Below are 24,211 nucleotides of genomic sequence, written 5' to 3' on the forward strand. Positions count from 1 at the left end.
GGGGTTCTACATAAACTAGTTAAACATACTGTTTCAAATAGAAGATAACTTTAAAAGATAATTCTGATGTAGACTCGTTTGTTTTTACAGAAAATTATGATAAAACAAACATTAAGGCAAGAAACCTCCCAAATTTCATGTTAGACTTTGTCTCAATTACTGTATTAATATTAATTGCTACTTCTATTTAATTAGTCAATCTACTGTTTGCACTGGAGAAGAAAAAGCACTCAATGGTTCTTGCCAAGCAAAGGAAGCATGCTGGTATTTAATAATTCTCTCTGTTCAAAGTAATCTTGATATCACTGAAGAAAAAAGTTACATCACTCATCTGACCTTCCTAGTTAATTCTTCTCTGATTGCTCCATTAAAACTTTCCACAGATGCATGAAAGGGCTCCTTAATATTTCATGTCAGGAATTCCAAAGTAGTTGATATTCTGTGACACTATATCTGTATTATATGACTACATGCTAACTAACAGTTAACACTACAGTTAGGATTTTAAGCATACAAAAGGATGGTGCATAAATTGTTTTTGGTTTTTGTTTAGGTTTTATTTATTTGATGGAGAGAGAGAGAGTGGGCACAAGCAGGGGCAGGGGCAGGCAGAGTGAGAAGCATGCTCTCCGCTGAGCAGGGAGCCAGATGTGGGGCTTCATCCCAGGACCCAAGGATCATGATCTGAACTCAAGGCAGATGCTTAACTGACTGAGCCACCCAGGCACGCCAAAGACGGCAAATCAATTGTTAAACAACTGATGCAGTTGTGGCAGTGGGCATGACAGTTTAATGAACAATTATTCTGTTAACAGAATAATTTTAGGAACCGTACGAGTTATAGAAAAAAGGGAAAATAGGAACTGAAGAAGCTCAGAAACTTTGTTGAACCAGATGCCCCATGAAATTCAATCCCAGTCTAAGAATTTTATGATAGTGGGTAAGAAGGAGAAAACAGAAGACTTTCTTTAATTACATGTACTATCAATGAGAAATAATTTCCATCACAGACTTAAGCACTAACGTAATTTTTTTTCAAGATTTTATTTATTTATTCATGAGAGACAGAGAGAGAGAGGGAGGCAGAGACAGGCAGAGGGAGAAGCAGCATCCCTGCAAGGAGCCCGATGTGGGACTTGATCCCAGATTCCGGGATTACACCCCAAGCCAAAGGCAGACGCTCAACTACTGAGCCACTCAGGCGTCCCATCACTAATGTAAATTTTAAAACAATTGTTTTGAAAAATCATTACACATATCTAGGAACAATAGATTTACTTTGCATATTACTTATGTATCAATCTTGTTATCTACATTTTAATGTGAAATAAACTTTGAATAGGTTGGGAAAGTTCATCTTTAAACAGAAATTATATTTCTTAAGCTGTTTTGACTTGTAGCATAGGACTTTATTAGAACTCCATAATCATCAAATGCAACCTCAAATACCAATTACCTTGAAAACAATATATAGGGAATTACTTAAATCAAATCCGGCATATACTAAAAATCTAACTGAAGAAATCATTAATCCTATCTCTAAAATAATCTTGGTAAAGCGACTATTCTTTTGCTATAGCCTCCTTAAAATATGTCAGATAGATGGTTACATACTTTCATAGAATGCCCCTTTCCTCCAAAGCTCTCAGCATGTTTATAACCAGGTAACTATTTGTGACTCCTGATTAATGATTACTTCTTCCGCCTGACCTTCCTATGAGGGCAAGAACTTTGTTTCACTAAATATTATACCTTGAGCACCCACCCAGACCAGTGTCTGATTCAGTAAATACTTGCTGAATAACTGAATGAAAAGTTTATATAAACTCTACCATAGCTGATGTTGAGAGCCAGAAATTAAGATTTAAGAAAAGACAATAAAATGGGCAGAGCACAGTACATTTTGCTTTTAAGAAAGCAAAGGACTCCATATACTCAGTACTAAGAAGTTAAGGAGACAGAGAGCTATTACTAAATTACTGGTCAAATATTTAAGCACTCTTCTTTATTTCAGGCAATTAAACAATTTTTCCCAAATAATGCTCAAGGCTCACTAATTTCACATTAAAAATAAATCCAATGCAAAAAATTATTTTTCATTGTATCCTTTATTTGGCATTTTGAAAAATTACTCTGAAATCAAGGTTACTGAAAAGAAAAAAGCCAATGTGGAAGCTTACCTGTTGATTGGCTGGTGCCATCAAACAGGTCAACAAGGTCACCAGACGACTTGCTGCTAGGCACTGAAGTCTGAAAACACAGAGAAATTAATAAGCTTATTCTACTATTTTTCCTAAATCTGCTCTAGTCATCTCTGATTCTCAGCTGAGACCCAAATACTTGTAATATAATAAGAGTACATTTAGTTTTCTGAAAAAAGAGAAATGACCTTGAAGTTTTATGGAAAGAGCACCATTTTCAAGTAATTCTATCCTTAGCACTGTTAAAATCGCTAACATCTACACTGTTTTCCCCATTTCTTTTCCTACTGCATTTCACTCTGGAAAGCATACCTTCCAGATGCCACTCAAATCTTAGTGTTATATATCAGAATCATATGAGACCAAGATCCTATCCAGCTCTAAAATTCCATGATTTAATGACTCTTTGATTACTGTTTGTACATCACACAAGTCATTCCATGTTGTTTGATATACCTTCACATCTAATTGCTTCACATTTACTCCCCAAACTAAAATGTGGGGCTGGAGTTTACAATGATTTTTCTCTTCCCCATAGTCCTAAGCGCCTTGGTGCAAATGTCCTGTATGTTCAATACATATACAATAAATTACAACAGAATTGCTAGGCAATAGGGAAACACCTGCTCCTACGCATGTTAATTTGAGCCCTAAAGATGAAAACCTATATGCTGGTTCAAAAAGGTGTTGAGATTGAAAGAGATTAAGCAGTTGACAAACTTTCCAAAAACTCTGGCCTTTTTTTTCTTTTTGGAGGAAAAAAAAATTGCAAAGCTTACACTATAAACTGTTTATGGCAGAGTGAAATGTATTTAGGCTATACTACAAATTGATATTTAAAATCTTTTAATATACAAAAATATTAATTAATCATTAAAAAAAAGTTATACAGTGTGGCTGATTTTCCTGTGCAACCTTATATGAGTTCTCTCTTTAACAGTTATATGTACTGAGGCTTTAATTGTGACTATCTACCAGACCCTGTACAGTCGTCAGTAAGCTAACTATCTACAGCAGGGGAAATCTAGGACCACAAAGGACAGAGTCATTTCCCCTCTTTAATAACTACGATTAAAGTTGAGTTTTAATTGAAGTTTTCATCAAAACTAAAAAGATGGGTACAATTATACACAGATGATATCTGGCAAATCTTGACAGAGGAATTGTTCTTGCCACTAAGTATGACTAGCTTTATTTTTAGAGTTAACTATAATTTGTAGGACACATACATTAGAAAAACATTTTCCCTAGTTTTTTGCTACTTCTGACGCAAAGACACAAGTTGGGTAAACACTAGTGGGGAAGACTGACAAAACACTAGCTTGTGGCCAGGTATCTAGTAGGTGGATTTCATTTCTGTGGGTGAATAAAAAACAAATGAAGAAGGTAGAAGGCAGTGCTGCTACTAATCAGTAGTGACCATCAGGCAAATAAGCCTCCCTTCATAGGCAACATCTCTATATAAAAATGAGACCATTTCCCCTATATATATATCAATACTTGGTCCTCTTTTGTCATTTCTTACATCTTCTAAATACTCCTCTATTTTCCTTAGTAAATCTCATCATGTTTGGCAACCAGTAATAGTGTCTTTAAGGAAATAAATGCACCATATTCCAACTCGCCACCTTTCCCAAATGAACCGAAAATGTCATTTCTACTTTCATAGAAAGTGCATACACAATCGTGCAGCAACTGGACAGGTTTCTTCCCCCAAAGAGATTTCTTATTATTAATGACTCTCAGTAATACAGGCCAGATGATCTATAATTAATATGATTGCCTAGGAATGCCCAACCCTATTAATGCAGTAATTCTAGAAGTAATCTGTAAGAATAAAACTGTGTAGAGTGTGTAAACTTGTGCCATTCCCACCTTCAGTGAAGACTGAGGGGTATGAGTTGAAGCATTCTGATCCGGACTTGCTTTGTCCCCTGTGTAATGTGCCGCTGCTCCAAGATCAATGGTTTTGGAAGGATTTGCTGTGCGCTTGTGTCTGGTTGTGGTGGTCTCTGTGGCCTGTGTGATATGGATATGCTTTGTCGTCACAGTTTCCTCTTCATCTTTGAATTCACCTTTGGGAGATCTGCCTCTTCTTGCTTTCTTTTCCTCATCACTGTCGCTAAAAGATATTAAAAATGAAGCAAAATAATAAGACTAGGGATTATTTTAAAATGGAGCCCTCAGTGATTTGAGCTAAAGAATTTCAAATGCAGTAACTCCAAAATTCCATACTCTATTTGACAGGGATCAACAGAATGTTATCTAAGTTATCTGAATAATGATATGTGATGGGGAGAGGAAATGAGAACCCGTTCAATTCCCTAGGTAAGTCTAAAACACTGCTACAAAAACAGATTTACATAAATGTGTACAAATAAAAAAAGTCTGAAGTAATTCAAGTGTTTATGTATTATAGATTTAAAGTTTAATTAAAAAATAAAATGACATTATCATGTCAGAATCAACTGAAGAGATCCTGTGAGCTCAAACATCTGCATTTGATGACCATTTTCTTGAAATGGATGGTGTGCAAACTACAGTCCCATTTAAATAACAATTCTGTCACTGACTTATACACAAATACATCATAAAATATTACAATTTCAGTGGACATATTTTCAACACTATCCTAATTAAATTTAAATGATTAAATGCTCACCTGTAAATGCAAAAAAATATAAAGTATTGCACTTTACAAGATTAGTGCTCTATTTTACTATAGTGTAGGGAGATGAAACTTTTACCTAACTATGAAAATTGTTTTACAGGAAGCAAGTATACTTGAAATGTTTTGAAATAATTCCTTTTTAAGGCATATTCAAAACAATTTTCCCCCTTTTTTAATAATGCAAAAGAAAAACATACATAATAAAAACTGAGTTTTTCACATGCCACAAATTAAAAACGTCAGCACTAATTTGTTCTTCAGTAATATAGGACTGAGGTTCTTTTCTGGTACAAGTAAGGCAGAGAGAAATTACCTGAAATATGTTCCATTGCCTACATTACTTAATTTTAGAGTAGATGACTTAATTTATAAATATTCTAAAACAAAATGCTTAAAATTCTCCTTAAAACTCTACTAATTTATCCCAGACAAATCTAAAGCAATTTCTACTTAAATATAAATCAATTTGGAACCTCTATAAATCAAGGATCAAGAATACTTCCCACACAGAGCAAAAGGGCTAAATGTATTTTTATCTATTAGCATTTTAGGGAATCTACAAGTTCTGATTAGGTGTTCAAAAGCCCTTGTCTCTTACCAATTTCTCAGCAACAAATGACTTAAAGGTTCCCATCATCAGCCCTGTAAGTAAAGCTAAATTTCTTATCTTCCGGAGGTCCAATTTGATTTCACTGTAAGTTAATTTCTTTATATGTTGAGAATATAAAACTGACTAGCACACAATGAAATGGAAGCTTGATATCTGATCAATGTTCAAAAATTCTTGAATCTAATAACAAACTAAAAATAAGTCTGTCATTCTGGTAACATCCCAGAGGTCTCATGCAACTCTGTCTAAAAGTCTACTCTTCTTTCACAAATACTCAGATCCCTGGTGTGCTCTTCAGTTACTATGATAAATAATACACACTACATTTTTACTCTTAAACCTGGATACTTTATGTAAAAGACTTAGGAACTATAGCAGAACTTGTCATAGAGGCAATAAGAAAAAAAAAAATCAAGGGAGAGACAGAAGAAAAAAAAGACAAAGCAAAGAAAGAAAAACTAAGGGTGGCAGAGTAAAGCAACACACAAGAATGTGCATAGTTAGATCTCTAACCAGCCTACCCCAACCCACCTGATCTCCACATCTCTTCAGGAAATAGCAACAGAATCTATGGCCACTATGTTTTCTAAACCAAACTAAAAACATAGACACAGAGGCCATGAGAACAATCATGAGAGAAAAAACTGAATATTCACAGAATATTTGAGTAGGCACGGTTTCCCAAGTTTAGTGTTTGTTATTTTAAATATATATAATCTTCAATATAAATGAGCTAGAAATGTAGTTGTAAAATAGATATATTTAAGGTACTAAAAGTAAATTCTGGCTCTTCAAAGATTATATTCCAGCAGCAGTCTTAAAAAAGACAGGCATTTGAGAAATTTAATAAATACAGAAACATATCGAAAACACTAAACACTAAACAAGTATTTTAAAATTGCTTCAAAATTTTCTTTTTAATGACCCCTAAATCTGAACCATGAAGATTTTTTCTTTTTTTAGCAAAAACATAAAGGAGAGAGATGGTACTTAGTTATAAGAACTCACTTGAAGGAACAGCTCCATCACTAACCGTTACTTTAGGAAAGTTCCACATAGCCTGACTAGGCGTCAGGTTTTACTTTTAAAAAATAAGAGTAAAATCCTTGATCTAGCCTTTCTAATAGAAATACTCTGAGGCAAAAATGACAAAGAACTTGTAAAACCTGCCTTGCAAATAAAGTGCTATATATATTACCCTTTTAACTTTTATATAGTTTATAGCTATATGGGTAGGTAAGAACAAAAAGTGAATGCTGCAAAGTTCAAAGTATTGTTCTACATAAAATGAAATACAAATGCTCTAACATCAAAAAATATAGTTTATGAAAATATAGATCTACACTTGAAAACATTTTAGCTTAAAAATTCATTTGAATTTTTTTTCCTTGTATACACTGGCATGGAATCATTATAAAATGTCACAGAGTTAAATTTCAAACCCTTTAACTTTTGTTTAAACTTATTTAGTGAAGTTTATTAATAATAAACTTCATTATCCCTCAGCAATAACTTAGAGACTGGGTGATCCGATGCCCAAATGCCAAATGAGCTATGAAAGTTCTTACTGGGAAAATTCTTTTCAATAAATAGCCTGAATAAAAACATACAGAAAATGTGATCAACTTTAGAAATAAATGGACATACACAACATGGAATATATCAATACTAATTACAAATAATGTTTGACCTAGCATCTTAAAAACAGCTGCAGAGTGTCACATCAGCAGCAAATACACTAAAACTGGAACAACACAGAGAAGATTAGCATGGCCCCTGTTGAGGGAGGACATGCAAATTCATGAATCATGCCATATTTTTATATAGAGCATTTTTAAGGGCAGTACGACTATCTTGTATGGTTCTATAATGCTGGATATTATGTATTTCTCAATTGTGCACAACACAATGACCCCTAATGCAAATAACAGATTTTATTTAAGAATAGTATATCAAGATTGGTTTTCAATTGCTAATAAATGTACCACACTGATGCAAGATGTTAATAACAGGAGAAATTGTGTGTGTGTGTGTGTGTGTGCACGCACACGTGTGAGCACACATGCATGCACAAGGTGGGGGGTTAACATGGCAACTCTGTTACTTTATGTACAATTTTTCTGTGAACCTAAAACTGCTCAAAAAAATAAAATCTATTAAGAAAAAAGAAAAGTTGAACTTTAGATAAACAAAAACCCAGCTGCATAAATTCAGCACCCTTTTCAAAAGACCCAGGAGACAAAGTGTTAATACCTGCATCTTTCTGGAGAGTCTTCTCTATCTTTCCTCCGGAACTTGCTGATGGTGTCATCAATTGTGCTTCCAATTTTATCACTCAGTTCACCTAATTTATCACTGAATGGAAAAGCACTCTTGTTTTTATCCCACTCTTCATCCCATTTTGATTTGGGTTCAGGATCATATCTTTCACCTATATAAAGCATTAAAAAGAAAAGCAACTTTAAGGACATTAAATTCAAAAGGTGTCTACAGTCCTTATTTCTGAAGCTTTTCCTCATAATAAAATAGTTTTCAAAGGAAAACAGAAAGCTCCCACAGTGCTGAATCAACACAATTACAGCAAGGCACAGCATGTAGTGCCAGTCATTAAGTGGCAGGAATGCAGATTCAAAAGGTTTTGTTTATGAAAACTTACACAACCTTAATGCACAGCACAGCATTATCTGTAAGTTCTTAAAAGAGTAGAGGAAAACACAAAAACCAACACAGGCTATATAAGTCAAAGAGAAATGGAAATCTTTTTGTTTTTACAAAAGTTGTATAATACATATTTCATTCTTGTCTCTTAATGGTTCTTCAATTATTAGAAAAGTATTGGACAGCAACAGTCTCTTAAAAAACACCAACTATAGGACACAACACTCTGAGTGCTACATGTCCCAATATGCTGAAAATAACTATTATTCTTTAAGTGTCAAACTAGAAAAATAACGGATTTTATGGCATGGGAAAGCATCTTTTAATTATTATAAAAAGAATATTCTAACCACCCAAAACTACACAGACTAGAATCATGAAATATGCTCAAGCAGTTCAGAACAGTGATGATCTTTCAAACACCAAGTCTAAACATATGCCAGGATGGCGAAACCTAGGGTGACTCTGTGTGAAATTTGAGAATGAAAAGAATAGATCATGGTAAACAAAAACCCCAAAATGTCAAAATTTGTTTTAGACCTTGACCTTGGGGGCCTATCCAAACTCAACCAAAAAGCCAAGAGTAGACAATACAGAGAAATCACATGAGGTTAAAAAGAAGAAAACAATGAAAATTAAGGCAGGCTAAAAAGAAAAGGGAAAAGCGCAATGACAAATAACAAAATAATAAAAAGGTAGCTGAGCCTTTGTGTTCAACTTTGGTGAACTAGTTCTGGTGGCAAAAAAAAACCCTTTGGAGATTGAACAAAACCATTCTGTAAACTGCCTGCTAAAACTGCCAAAGCCAAAATTTTCTGTAGGAGGATTTTAAGATATGTCCACTAGATCTGAAAGTGACCATCAACTTAAAAAGAATATGACAAAATTTTAACCAGATGGCTTTATAAAAATGAGTGGTTTTCCAATAACATGAATGTACATTTCAATGAAAATGTGATAAACTAGACTTTGAAAAGACAAATTTATAGGAAAAATGAAAGCAGATGCAAACAAAGCTGATTAGTGTGATGAACATATTACAAAGGTATCAGATTACTGGTAAGACAACATCTAAGGTGAATGAAAAGACATAAAATAGTTGAAGTTGATTAGTTAAGTCTTTGAACAATATATACAACATCACAAATATAATTTTAAAAGAATGTGATGCAAATATGTAAGATGTTCAAGTCTCTAATGTAGATGTTGTAATTAGTTCACAGAGACTGAGACTTTATTCAGTTTTCTAAATCTAATTACATAAATTATATAAATTGTGCTGGTAAAAAAAGGGTTACAAGCAAGTAGAATGAAGAAATGAGTTGCAAATAGCAATTTCTCCTCAAAAAACATGTTAAATTGCTCCTGCTGCTTTGAAAAAGCTAAAGAATAAAATAACTACTTAGGCAAATAATCCAAAAACTTGTTACTCTCCTAAAATAAAAATTCCAAAACTTATTTATATGATTTAAGAGAAATATTTTTCCTCAATTCAAGAACTTTTTGTGATGTTTTGTCATAAAAAGAAAGGAATTTTCCTGTTAAAAACGTCCTTTAATAATTTAGTATTTTTTCTTTGAGAGCAAGGAAGCAAAGCAGCGAAGGAGTGAAGATATTACTTTGTAGATAATCACAAGAAATAGAAATTTTTACATGGTTCTAATGCAGGAGTTAAGATCCCAATGTAATCCAAATACAAAAAAACTTCTGATATGAGTGGGAGGTAGTTGGGAAGTCCCAATCTGTGGCTGAGTATACAGAGCACTAGCCTGTCTGTATATATACAAAATGACCAGGAGATGGTCAGAGTTTACAGAAGACTGAATGAGTCTAAAGGGACATGATATAACGGAGTTTTCTTATTTTCTGTGCCTGTTTCAAGTACCTAGTAATCTATTTTTAGGGAAACTATATTATATTAAAAATAAACATAAGGAGTCAATGTTACAGCTGCTCTTAAACGTGTGAGGAAAAATAAAGTGATAGGCCTAGGTGAAAAACTGATAGTACTGTCACCTTTTTCTGTGTTGAATTAAAGTATTGCTTAGTTAAGGGAAGAGACTGAGGCAGAACTAACTTATAGGAAGCTTACCTATTTTTGGCCCAAAACAGAGATAATGTGTTTCAAATAAGGAAGATGAAGCTCTTTATCAAACTTCATATTTTTATGCTCTAAACGGTGAGGACAGAAATCTTTTTTCTTTTTAAATCAAGAGGGAAGGGTATATATCTGTTTTATTGTGTCAACTTAAAGTTTATAATCATTTAATTAATGACTAATGGTTAAAATAATATTCTTGAACCCACAAAAGTAAAAAATAGAAAAGAAGATCCCTAATATCCATATAATAGAAACCAAAAAGAGTACTTCATATATTTTCATATCCTATTTTTTGGGGAAAAAAAGGAAAGTTATTTTGGTCTTTTGTATTTTTAATGATTCTTAAAATATATCCAGGAAGCTAAATGGATGCATAGGTGTCAGTTTGTCTTTGATACTCACTGTATCTGAATCCTCCAACACTGTCTGAGGAAACCCCAACATATTTGTCTTTGTTCTTCTTTGCCTTCTTTCGCTCTTCACGAAGCCTGTCGTCATCCTGGGCAAATTCAACCAATTCTTTCACCTTCTGGCGAATATTTATACCTTGATCTTTGCCATGCTCATCTGTGAGGATGGTAAGGGAGAAACAAAACCTTAAGAATTAATAAATATCAAACCCTTTAACACAAAAAACAGACATGAAAATTTCAACATAAAAAACCAACTTCAATATTTAAAATTAACAAAAAGAGGCAAATAGTGCTACTGAATTTCGTCATTTTCTCATCAGCAAATTCTAAGTCTTGAGATTCAATTCTGGCTTGTAAGAGCATGTAAAAGTGAATTAACAAGAACCACAGATACTGGTGCTATGTAAGATAAATTAAAGAGCTACTAAAAAGCATTACTAATGATGACCATATGAAAAAGACTTATATCCATAAATGTTTTCTTTTCCTACAGTAGTTTAACAACAAAAGATTCACTTTAACGTTTTAATGACTAAAATGTACCCAAATGCTTTGGTTTCCCCAATACAAGTTTGGAAACACTAATTACCAGAATTTAGTGTGTACCTGAAAAACTGAAATTTTAAAGTGCTTTCAACTGGGGTACACAACAAAATGAAATGTGGTTTATTCTGTATCCTCGTTCACATTCAAAACACACTCTGGCCTTGCTGCCTTTGCACAGTAAATATTATTTGGTGGGAGGAAAAAAAAAACCCAGCTTCAAACAGATGTGTGTGTTTTGGAGCTCTAACCTTTTCTTCCCATATGATTAAAGCTATTCCTTTATGGACACCACAGGGGACCAGTCTCCAGTGCATATTTTAATATAAACCCGAACACTCATGTTGTGTTGGTTCTGTTGTTATTAGCCAGTCTTTTCTGCAAGTTCTTGTCTTCACTAATTAATACTCTAGGGCCCCACGTCTTGGATTCTGCACTCGTCACACAACCAGCAATAGTCACATTCTAATTAGAGCAGAGAAGCTTCTAAGCTGGTTCAGGTGACTGACAACTCCAACTACTGTTTTAATTTGCTTATAAGGTTTTTCTATTGCTCACCTACAAAGTGGTAATTTTCCAGGGATCGCAAATCATAAATGTGTTCTCTGGCACTTGTAACAACACGCTCTGATCCATTCCTTATGAGGTAAGCTAGAAGCAGCAATGACTGTAAAAATACAAAGCACAAAATGATTTAACAAAATAAATTCTGGTAGAGCTTTGGTAAATGGTTAAAAAAAAAAATTCCAACATTAGCAAATAATCTTTGCGGGGGTAAGGGAGAGGGCAGGGGGAATGTCTTTACCTTATACTGGACTTTAAATACATAGTCAATTTGAAATTCCTCTTGTAACCACGGTAAATAATTATAAGCTGTCCATTGTTACCATGTGTCAAAAGATTAAGAAAAAATAGCTCTCTGATGTTAAGAAATACCTGAATGTATGATACAAATAAACACTAAGCTTCTAGAAAGTGGCTCAGTTTTTACTTTTCATCTAGGCAGTACAGAATGGTGAATTGTTAGAAACATCAGTTAAAGAGAACAATTATTTAGTAATTATATGATCCCATAGCCTTTTCCCCAGATCAAATTAAATTTGGAAGTTAATGATGTGACTTTTGTTTCAGAAACTAGCTGCCAACAAATACGAGAAAATAAAGGTTTTATGGGATTTCTTTTTGGGGTGATGAAAAAATCCTGGTATTAGGTAGTGGTGACTGCTGCACGACTTTGTAAATACACTAAAAACCACTGAATGATGCATTGTGAACTTAACTTTGCTTGGAACAAACCTCACATAAAGAAATAGCAACTATTTTATCACAAATATTATATAAGCTAAAAGAATGACAGTGAATGTTTTCAGAAACAAATAACATCAAAAACATGAACTAAATAAAGCATTGCTCTTCAATCCTGGAAGTCAAAATGTTGCTTTCAAAGTTTCAGATATAAACATTATATGCCATTTTGAAAGCACAGAAATCTGAGTAGCAAGAAAATATGGCGGGTTTGGGAAACATGACAATCTTTAGAATTCTACATTAGGTATCTGATAAAAAGTACATATTTGGAAATTTACAATGTTAGAATTTTAATATGTTTTAGAATCTCTATATTTTAAACTAACATTTCTGGTGCAGAACACTGTGTTAAAATTATTATAAATTAGGCAAATTTTATGTAGAGATGAGAAACCATATTACACTGTGGTTTTCATTTTAATTGCTCATACACTAAATATGCATCCAACTGTGGATTCATTACTTTTGATATGCAAATATATTTTTGGTAGGAAAAATCTTAACTACTAAATGAAGATATTTTTAAGTATTATTAACATTAATTTTAAACATTTTACATTCAGAATAGTTGTTTATGGTGACTAGCAAATCTTCTTTTACCTGTTTAAGAATATCCTAAGATTTAATGTCCTTCATAATCACTTATGTATGCATATCTCAAAATTTCAAGCATTTGTTTTCAACATGTCAAGTAATAAAAACAAAATGATGTCCATACCTTGTAAACTCTTCTCCAATTTTTTTTGTTGTCTTTTAACATTCGTGACCAAAGCATGTTCATAAGTTCTGGAAATTGTTCATACATAAATGTAGCCCTGAAAAAGAATAATTTTCCTCAAGACTTTGCAATACATTAATTTTAACAGTAGATGGCAGACTTGTTCTAAGTTACTGTGTTTTCCCAAAGAGCTTAAAAAATTTAATAAGCTTAATACAAAAAATTTAGATATGTTTCCATAAAATATTTTTCTCATAGTTTGTACAATGTCTAGGACACATGTAAACCCCACTAATTAATCTCATCCTTTACAAGTCCTTTACTTACCACGATGGTGGTCTAGATGCTCATCAAAAAAAATTTCCTAACTTTATTTCAAATTATTTTATACATTTGTCAAAATTTTATAAAAAGCTACAGTAAGTCTCTAAACTTCGTTGAAAAATTTGGTAATACTTTTTCGAGCTAATTTTTAAGGGGAAATGGGACTCTGCGTAAAACTTCCTCCATTAATATCTGAATAATTATGCAAAATTTGTATCTGGCAGCTAAACTGTTTAAAACTGAAAGCAAATTTTGTATTTCTATGTAAAGATAGTTGGATTCTTTCTGCACTGCTGAGTCAAATTATCACTTACTTGGCAATCTCTCCCATGAGTTGCCCAGAAGGTCCCCAAGGATCATCATTCGTTGCTTCTCGAACCTTAGACTCGATCTCTGAATAATTCATAACCACATTGGTGCTGCAGAGAAAAAAAAATGCACGCACATACACACAAAGATTAGCATCAAAACTGAGAAACACATGAAAACTTAATAATGACACTACTGGGTGTCCTAATGAGATACCTCTACAGGGTGGGAAAGAAAACATCTTTTGTGCATAAGCTATTTCGAGGATACTATAAAACACATTTAAGTTATATTTAAGAAAATTTTATTATTCCATTAGCCTCCCAGAATACAGATGAGAGATTACATTAGAGCTGGCATAAGTCCAGTAAAAAATGGCTTTGGGTCAAATTAAAAAGGAAACTGAACATGCTAGAGTCTATTATAAAACTAAGTTGTCACTTTTCCAACCAGATCTGGTTTACATGTACTCTTGCTTTAACAGAATTTCTATAAGTTAATCAGAAAAATTATATAAGAGCAGAATATGGGCAGCCCCAGTGGTGCAGAGGTTTAGCACAGCCTGCAGCCCGGGTTGTGATCCTGGAGACCCAGGATCGAGTCCCACGTTGGGCTCCCTGCATGGAGTCTGCTTCTCCCTCTGCCTATATCTCTGCCTCTCTCTCTCTCTCTCTCTCATGAATACATAAATAAATAAAATCTTAAAAAAAAGAGAGAATATTATCTGTATTGCATTAAAAAAAGCAATGACAAACTTCTAAAATTCTAGAAATTCTAAAAATATTTAAAATTGCTATTAAAATTTAACTGTAATCACTTGGTCTTTTTTCACTTATTTTTTAAAAATTAATTAATTTATTTTATTTATTCATTCATGAGAGACACAAAGAGAGAGGAAGAGACACAGGCAGAGGGAGAAGCAGGCTTCCTGCAAGGAGCCCAATATGGGACTTGATCCCAGAATCACACCCTGAGCCGGAGGCAGACGCTCAACCACTGAGCCTCCCAGGAGTCCCTTTTTTCGCTTATTACATCACATACATTTCCTATGTCACTAGTTACCATAAGCCTCACTTTTGATGGCTACATAGTATTCAATCAAGAGATTGTATGATAACATTTAACTTTCACTTAAGACTTCAGTAGTGGTCAGTCAAGAACATAGGTTCTAGGGAGTCAGAAAGATTAGACTCCAATTACTCTGTGACTTTTGGCAAAAGTATTCTTTTTTTTCTCTTTTAAGATTTTATTTATATATTCAGGAGAGTAGAGAGAAAGGGAACACAAGCAGGGGGAGCAATAGAGGGAGAAGGAGAAGCAGGCAACATGCTGGGCTCGATCCTAGGACCTTGATCATGACCTGAGCCAAAGGCAGATAGATGCTCAATGAACAACCCAGGCACCCCTGGCAAAATTATTCTGTGTATATTCCAGTTTCCTCAAATGCAAAATGGGAGTAAGTAAGAATACTACCTCAAAGGGTAGCATCTCAAATGGTTTCTATTAGCACAGCATGAGACACACTGGAATTGCTCAATACAGGTTAGCTGCTATTACTATTATTATTACAGACAACAATCACCTATTAGAAGAATTTAAAAATATTAATATTTTTATAAGAATGAATTAACTTTGAAAAGGGCACCTTAAAATTAAGATACAAGATGGCAGCAAAATGTTTGCTTATTAAAACAATTTCCATACTCCTATGAACTTAAGAATTGAAAGACATTCTAAGGAATAAAGAAATGCTGTGGAAATGTGACAAACTGTAGCAATATTCATTTGACATCTAAAGCTCCTATTATTACTGAGAGCACTTATAATAGATGCTTATGAATATGGTCATTCGAATCTTCAATTTTAAAGCCTTCAATTAAGCCTTAGAAATAGAGAAAAATCAGAATTTGTTAACTATTACATCCATATACCCTACTCTTGCTGTATGGTTTTTCAGCTATCAAAAACTTATATTTTTTTAAAGGAAGAAAGGTTTGATTATAATTGGTATTCAAACCTGTTTCTCAAATATAAAGAAATACGAATTTTAAATTCATTGCAAACATTTCCCTTTCTTTGCCCTTAAAGAAAGAGACTAATAAATGGTTTTGGGTCAAATTTTAAAGGAACCATTACACATATAAATATGACTTGCCAAATCACAGAATAAATCTAGCTTCTAGATTTACATTTGGAATACTATTCTACTAAGAAGAAAAGTGAAATCCTATTACTTTCTTTTAAATTTTGGAGAAAGCTGCCTCCTAAAATATCAACTAGTTTGATAACAAATACAAATTGTTTCCCTGTGACATAACTTCTACTGCCTCCTTTAAAAATTAAGGCTATTAAAGAATGAATTTTCATAAAAACCCAGTAATGATTCTATTGACAATAATTTTATGTATAAATACAAAGGACTAACATTTTCCCTAATTTCTTCCACAATGGAAACAAAATAAAATCAAGGCAGCCAATGACATATGCAATTTAAGATGCCACAAAATGATGGATTTCAAAATGCTTTTGTTTATCCTAGTGGCTGAAGAATGCGTGGTTTAGGCTGTTATAAGTGTCAACATGCAGCTGTGGGAATGAACAATAGCAATTAGGATTATAATTCACCCAAGCATTTCATTACCAAGAATGCACTTAAAATCTGTTTGCATTGTTTAATTTGCTAGAGAACAAGATGAAAGGAGTTAATCTCTAGTCCATGCACATGAAATATTTTTACTAGAGCCTTCATAAATGCTGTAGCTTTCAGAACACTACTTTCCTTGTTCAAGCTACAAAAGCCCATGGGTCAAATGAGAAAGGTCCTGTTTCTCTAACCCTTCACAAGATTCTTAGCTGAAGGCCTGTGTGTTTGAGTGCTGTGTGTTTACAGGGAGAGGTGGCAGAGAGCCAATAATTTAAGAATCTCCTTATTTCTTTGGTTGAAAAACAATGGGAACTATGTAAAATGACAACTTAGCATTAGAACACTTACAATATAGTTACAAAGTGTATCCACAAAAAGATATGGCAGTAAAAACAAACAGTAACAAAGTTACAATACTTCCACAAAGAAAATCAGGCTCTATTTTAAAGACATTTTCCAGTGAAAACTGCTGCTTCAGAAACTGCAAAGAACTCTTAAGATGAGATCCAATGGCCATAAAGAATTCCAAAACAAAGTATTTTTAAGCTGTACCTAATTCAGAAACAAATGTAAACTAAAACAAACAAAACATGACACTGTATAGTTTGGCCCTATTCCAGCTCACTTAAAAATAACTATTTCTAAAAAGGTAGAAATGGCATTTTGATCCTTCCTTTCCCATGTTTTCTGCTGCCCTCAATCCACACACTACCCATAATTCCAGTGACCTTTTCAAAAAAGGAGAATAACCCCTTCCCTCCACCAAAAAAAGAAAAGTAAAAAAGAAATTATCTCCAGATGTGAAAGGAAAAATAGCTAGTTTAATTCCTAAAATTTCTGATTGACAAAAAAAAAAAAAAGGTTTTAAAAATACTTCAGACACTAGAGGGGGCTCTTCCAACAGTTTTTTAACGCACAAAACTCAGACAAAGGTCTAGGATGTGTTCTGCAAACAAAATTACAGGAAATTATCAGGAAATAACCAAAGAGTGAAGAATGTAAGAAGCTGCTCGTGTTCTGAAGATTTTACCTTAAAGCAATATTGAATCACTGCTTTTTACAAAGTTAAAATCCACAATTAAAATCGTTGTCTGTATTAGTAAGGTTCTTTATTGCATCTATAAGTGCTTTTACATTTGCTCCTCACAACACCCCAACAGGTAGGACAGGACTAAGGGAGTCCCCAGTGAGAGTACTCAACCCTGGACAACTCAGCATCGCTCACTCACTAGATCTTTAATGCTAAATGCTGAAAGTTACTGCCCTCAAATTCTGTACATATGCTTCTATGGCTGTGTCCACATAGCCAATGTTCAATTATTCAAGGATTGATTATTCACTTTGTAAATTATTAGTGTTCATTTTGGCTCTCCTCTTTATTCCTCATTTTCTATTTATTTCACCTCTCTCTACTGATAAAATACCAAGAAATTTTATTTAACAAGTTTGGGTCCAGATTTTAGAGGCAAGACTCTGGTTGAAAGTAAAAGCTAAAATGGGGCTTCTTTTCTTTCTTTCTTTTTTTAATTTATTTTTTTAATTTTTACTTATTTATTTTTTTAATTTGTATTTATTTATGATAGTCACAGAGAGAGAGAGAGAGAGGCAGAGACACAGGCAGATGGAGAAGCAGGCTCCATGCACCGGGAGCTCGACGTGGGATTCGATCCTGGGTCTCCATGATCGCGCCTTGGGCCAAAGGCAGGTGCCAAACCGCTGCGCCACCCAGGGATCCCTAAAATGGGGCTTCTATTCATAGATGATCAATGCTTCTTCTAATCTGCATTAATGAATGACAAGAAAAAATTTGAACAGACCTTATTGATATTTGTTCTTGTTAAAAGTTCAATATGTTTTGTTAAAACCAAACTATACACCAAGAGAAAAGGTAAAGCTTAGGTATTATTCAGTTCTACCTGCAACAAAGGAATAAGGAAATTGAAACAGACTGATTTAAGTATTTTTCCTAGGTTGTCTTAATTTTACTTCCTTTTCAAAAAATAGAGTCATATTTTTAATGTTTTCTTCTTTTAGTTTTAAACATATTATATAAAGACTTCATTCTGAGATCAGGAAAATATTTCGCAGTTACTTTCTTTTAGATCCTTAAGTTTAATTGTATGTATGCATATGTATATCCATCCACACTTGCAGACAGAGTCCATGTAACAGGAAAACAGGCAGCAAGAGACAGAGACACAGTGTTAAAAGTAATGGTTTTAAATGGTATTTTTTTTCTTTATACTTTCCTGTATTTTCGGAAATTCCTCCCATGAACAGTATACTATAATCAAGTGAAAAGTATTAAATGCTCCTAAAAATAAAAAGTACTGTATCATCAGTACATGTATTGTCATTAGCAACTTTTTAACTCTTTATAGGCAAATAAGCATCATGGTAGACCATGGAAAGTATAATTTATACTTATAAAGTTTCCTTTTATCAGGCTAATAAGGGCAGCGAACTAGTAACTAAAATGTACTTATACACACTACAACATGTATACCAAGTGCTGCATGTGTAAAACTACAGGAACAATTTAAGTGCCTAATATTAAAATTAACATGTTTTTAAGAAACACTTCTAGAAAAGAATGATTCCTGAACATTAAAACTTATATTTAAAAGCCACCTCTTTATCTCAATGTCACAAAGGTTTCAGAAAACACGTTTATGATACAGGTAAAACTATTATGTTCCTTGTAAAGTATCAATCTTTCAATAAGTTAAAAATAATAACACACCCATAAAATAAACACTGAAAAAGAAAGTTTCCTCAGGTAACAAATTTTTTTTTATGCTCGTTCCTTTTTTTTTTTTTAAGCTTCCTGCCAAGACATTAGGAAAATAGTTTTAAGAATACTTGCTCTAAAAGTTTGATTGTAGACCATGTTATATTCATTTTTCATCAAGGGATGGCTTTTACCATATTACCCTTATGTGCAAGCTGAATATTTTATTCAGTATAATAATACTCTTATTATTTTTTAAAGATTTTATTTATTTGACGGAGAGAGAGAGAGAGAGAGCACAAGCAGGGGGACCAGCAGGAAGCCTAATGTGGGGGCTCCATCTCAGGACCCTGGGATCATGACCTGAGCTGATGCTTAAGCGACTGAGCCACCCAGGTGTCCCCAATACTCGTATTTTAAAATTAAGTAACATGTATTACAGTCCTGTGAACAGAATCAGATTTGTGATCAACAACCAAAAAGTCTAGTACTCCTAAATCTAACAAATCCGTAACTCTCATTGTTATCAGAAATCTGAAATTGGTTACATAGAACAGTGTGAGGAGGTGGAAAAACTGATTCATTTGCTTGGCTGGATATTTGCTACCCATAAAAAAAAAAAAAAAAAAAGCCTTCTTGATCTGAAAAAGCAATAAAAAATCTTAACACAAGAAATGGTTCAGTAGAAGAATTAATTTAATGTCACTAAAGCAAATATTATCATACTTGATTATATAATATCTTAGGTAAAAAATAAAGTAATATAAGGAATCAACTACAGTGCTCCCTCCACACCAGAAGAAGAAACCTAATAAAATAAATATTGGAAAGTAGAGAAGAAAAACTATAACAAACCTAATGCTGGCCACTCTCTCCAGTGCTGCCATGCTGTCATTATCAGCAGCAGCCCCTTCTACCAAATAGAAAAAATGAGTGAGCAGAGAGGAAAAATATATTTTATAGCAACTCATTGGTAGAGAAGTTAAATAAACTCACTCAGTAGCACATGATTAGTAAACAACTGATGTTTAAATTCTTCTAGGTTTCCTAATTTCAAAGCCCATGTTCTATTATGCCACAATTCCCTAAAATTAGAGAACTGGGTAAAATCATATGACCTAAAAGAAAAACTTGCTAATTAATACATTAAGATGTCATCTGGGCACCTGGGTGACTCAGTCGATAAGCGTCCAACTCTTGATTTCAGTTCAGGTTACAATCTCAGGGAAGTGAGATGGAACCCCCATCAGGCTCCATGCTGAGTGTGGAGCCTGCTTAAGATTCTCTCTCTCCCTCTCCCTCTGCCTCCCACCCCCCACTTTCTTAAAAAAAAAAAAAAAAGATGACATCACAAACTGTGCTACTAAAAGAACTAAATGTTGATTTAATCTCTAAAGAAATATATTACCAATCATGGAAATTACATTTTCTTCAGCTTTACTAAATCTTAAATACAAAGTATCCCAACTGCAAAAGAGGAAGCCAACATGCCCTACCCAAATACAAATTCTCTTAAAAGCAAGGTAAAAAAAATAGTTTGAAAACTGAAATTGAAGACATCAAAAATCTGAGACTCTCTTATCCATTCTTTTGAAGTAACAAGATTTCAGGAGAGTAACCTGGTTACTTAAAAAACATGCCCTATTTCAATCCACTTATATCATAAATATGTGGGATGCTCATGTGCATATTATTTATGACTTCACCTATTTACACAAAGGACCACGCTGGATTATGCACCTTCTGTTTTCCTCTTTACTTTTCAAGAGGGAACACTAAAAGACTAAATGCTGAAACATGAAACTCTGCTTTTAAAAGAGCCATCAAGAATCTACACTGAAATACTACACCTCATCCTTTAGCCATCATAGGAAAAAAATATTAACACCAGATAAATATTAAAGAACAGTTTACTGACAAGTTTTATGAGAAAGGAGAAGAGTTCCACAGTTTACTTTTTAAAGCTCCAACTTTTTGAAGTTCTTTTTAAGGTAATTCTGGATACTCAAAGATCAAGTTAGATACTGTAACTGGGTACCTACAGCATTTTAAAAACATAGTACAGACAAAAAAGCTACCTAATTCCAAACACAAACTGCCTGCCTCTGCTGAGAAAACCACAGAAAATGTACTGATGTTCAAAAACACCCTTTCAATTTTCCTTCCCCATATGATATGATAATAGAAAAGTACCTCTAGCTGATGTAATTCTAACTGAAATTCTAATTATTTAAAGTTGTAAGAAAATTAAGGGCTATAACATACTCTTTGCGAAGCCAAAAACTATTCTTCCATCATTCTACCACCAAATTCTGTGATCCATTCTGATTGATGTTGGCTTTCAATTTCAGTAATAGTTCCATCCAGTACTTTCATGGGGTTGGGAAACTGAGAGTACAAAATTGAATCACTCTTGACGTTTTCCTATTATTGAACATTTTTAATTGGTAACGGCTCAACATTCTTGTAATCGTAACTCAAATTTTTAGTCTGCATTTGTACTGTTTATAAAGTAGAAAGATAAATTTTATAAAAATATATTTTCATTTTTTTGCAGGGGACAGGAGCAAATTAAAATTAAACACTAAACATACTCTGCTGGTAGAAAAAACTAAGAACAAACCTAACATTTGTTAACAATAAAACCTTTGTTTACTATCAAAATTATGAACACAAATGTTTGTACAGACTCCTGATAGTCTTCCAGATTCGATCAAGAGTTTTAAAGTATTCTGTACACATTACACTTCCCCAACACAGGGTAACCAATAATTAAATTCATCAAGTTTTCTTTCTTAGGTATGAAACTTATGCATGGCAGAAAACTCATAATTTTTTTTTTACCGATTCCATATAGATTTGATCATGTCATCAGTCCAAGGTACTACCAAACCCAATGAGTTCCTCTCTAAACACGCTTTATAAAGCTACTATTTTTCATCTATTAATCATCATTTTCTTAGGCTCTGCCACATTCACTACCAGTACTTTCTTGAGTTGTTTTTCTCAAAGAAATTAAGTTACAACAGCCACAGAGCTGCCCCGTGGATTTCAGTGCCTGGTTTAGCTAAGTGACTCGTTTCTACACATGTAAATCAGATTTGGATCATAACAAAATTATACATTATTTTCTGTTAACAACTCTAAATCTGTTTTAAAAAGTCAAAACTCAACAGAGAAATCAAGAATCTTCGGCACCTGAGTGGCTCAGCATCCGACTCTCAGTTTCAGCTCAGGTCACAGTCTCAGGGTTCTGGGATCGATTTCCCTGTCAGCTCCATGCTCAGCTCAAGTGTGCTGGAGATGATCTCTGTTTTCTTCTCCCCCCAACCCCCACTGGCCCACTCTCTCTCTTTCTAAAATAAATCTCTAAAAAAAAAAAAAAGAAGAAGAAGAATCTACTGTATTTTAGAAAGGAGAATGGTTACAGCGTAAGAAATGTAATGCAAAAAATATTTAAGAACTTTTATCAGTAACTGGCATTAGCCAACTTATGACATATTTTTTCTTCTAATCTGAAAATATGCCTATTACAGATCATCACTACTCCAAACGAGATCCTTATCTAAAGATTTCAAGCTTTGGGATGCCTGGGTGGTTCAGCGGTTGAGCATGTCTGCCTTGGGCTCAGGGCGCCATCCTGGAGTACCAGGATAAAGTCCCATATCAGGCTCCCTGCACGGAGCCTGCTTCTCCCTCTGCCTGTGTCTGTCTCTACCTCTCTCTATGTCTCTCATAAATAAATAAAAATAATAAAATAAAATAAATAATAAATAAAATCTTTAAAAAATAAATAAATAAAGATTTCAAGCTTAAAAAGTGGCATTCCCACTCCATACAATTTCAAATTGTACGTTAAATAAATACTTGGTCCCTTGCTTATGGAAGATGACCTAATATTCCAGGAGAATTTCCAGTACTGATTCTGTTATCAGTTTACAAAAGTAAAAACTAATCACTTACATCTAAAATTTCTGGGATTTCTAACCACTGACACATTCATCACTTAAATGTAAAGCTGTCATAAGACGTAACTAGCAGAACTAATGCCTTATGAACTTTTTCCCAAAAAACACCACAGAAAATCATTATTTTATGGTTTATATAGAATGCAAGGTCAGGAAAGGTTACACAAAATGAGTAAGTCTTAAAGGAGTCAACACTGCAAATTTAGTTTCCCATGGAAAACTATGTACCAGATTAGAATGTATATGTAAATTGATCAAAGATAAAAACTTATGGAAACAGTGACTAAAATACCTTTTCATATTAAAAAGTCATTAATTATTTATAGTCCAACATAAAGTCTTTAGGGAAACACTAGAAGCCGCACATAATTATTCCAATGCTTCAAAAAATTTAGGAATTGATCCAAAACAAAAAATACTTAAAACCAGGATGGTAGTTGGATTTCTGCCCCTCAAAGTCTGTCGTTTAATTCTCTTTTCCAACAGTTACGAACCTCTTGATCACTATTAAGTGTGACTTAAACTGGCCATTTTTCAAGGAAATAGTTTAGTAATTTATGTAACAGATGTGCAAGAAAAACTACATGAATGAGAGTAAGCCAAGAAAAACATCCTGATGTCCACAACTAAATTATGACCTGTGGGAGGAACTATAAAATTATTTCCCTTTCCTTACAACTTCAGTGGTTAGCAATACCAAATAAAATAATCCATTTGATAGCAACCTATTTTCAAATATTAAAATAGGCCCTGGCTCCAGGAACTGTTCTAAAACATAAAGCCACCCTATCGGAAAATACTACACATTTATGTATTTTCATAATCTACTTCAGCTTTTATGGCTATTTTGTAGAAAAGCAAAGTAATATGTATATTAATTGACCAATAATTTATTAGAAATTAATAGGGCCCAGGTGCTTGGGTGGCTCAGTTGGTTAAGTGTCTGCCTTCAGCTAGGTCATGATCCCAGGGTCCTAGGATTGAGCCCCACACTGGGCTTCCTACTCAGCAG

At 33.6% G+C, this 24,211-nt stretch overlaps 1 protein-coding gene and 1 non-coding gene across 3 annotated transcripts in view; one reads left to right on the forward strand and one right to left on the reverse strand.

The window, feature by feature from the left end:
• CLINT1 (clathrin interactor 1) overlaps positions 1 to 24,211 on the reverse strand; it is a 57,813-nt gene that overhangs the window by 13,209 nt on the left and 20,393 nt on the right. For both annotated transcript variants that reach the window (XM_041748159.1, XM_041748158.1), the window contains exons 2-8: positions 13,862 to 13,966; positions 13,224 to 13,320; positions 11,756 to 11,864; positions 10,644 to 10,808; positions 7,736 to 7,913; positions 4,077 to 4,323; positions 2,181 to 2,250 (exon numbers count right to left, since the gene is read on the reverse strand). In XM_041748159.1, coding sequence (XP_041604093.1) covers positions 2,181 to 2,250; positions 4,077 to 4,323; positions 7,736 to 7,913; positions 10,644 to 10,808; positions 11,756 to 11,864; positions 13,224 to 13,320; positions 13,862 to 13,966 — 971 coding nt within the window. The remainder of the gene's footprint in view (positions 1 to 2,180; positions 2,251 to 4,076; positions 4,324 to 7,735; positions 7,914 to 10,643; positions 10,809 to 11,755; positions 11,865 to 13,223; positions 13,321 to 13,861; positions 13,967 to 24,211) is intronic.
• LOC121488487 lies at positions 7,201 to 7,303 on the forward strand. The gene has a single exon (XR_005987111.1). It is a non-coding gene; the product is annotated as a U6 spliceosomal RNA (small nuclear RNA).

The sequence above is a fragment of the Vulpes lagopus genome, chromosome 3, assembly GCF_018345385.1.
Source record: "Vulpes lagopus strain Blue_001 chromosome 3, ASM1834538v1, whole genome shotgun sequence".
Taxonomy (NCBI): domain Eukaryota; kingdom Metazoa; phylum Chordata; class Mammalia; order Carnivora; family Canidae; genus Vulpes; species Vulpes lagopus.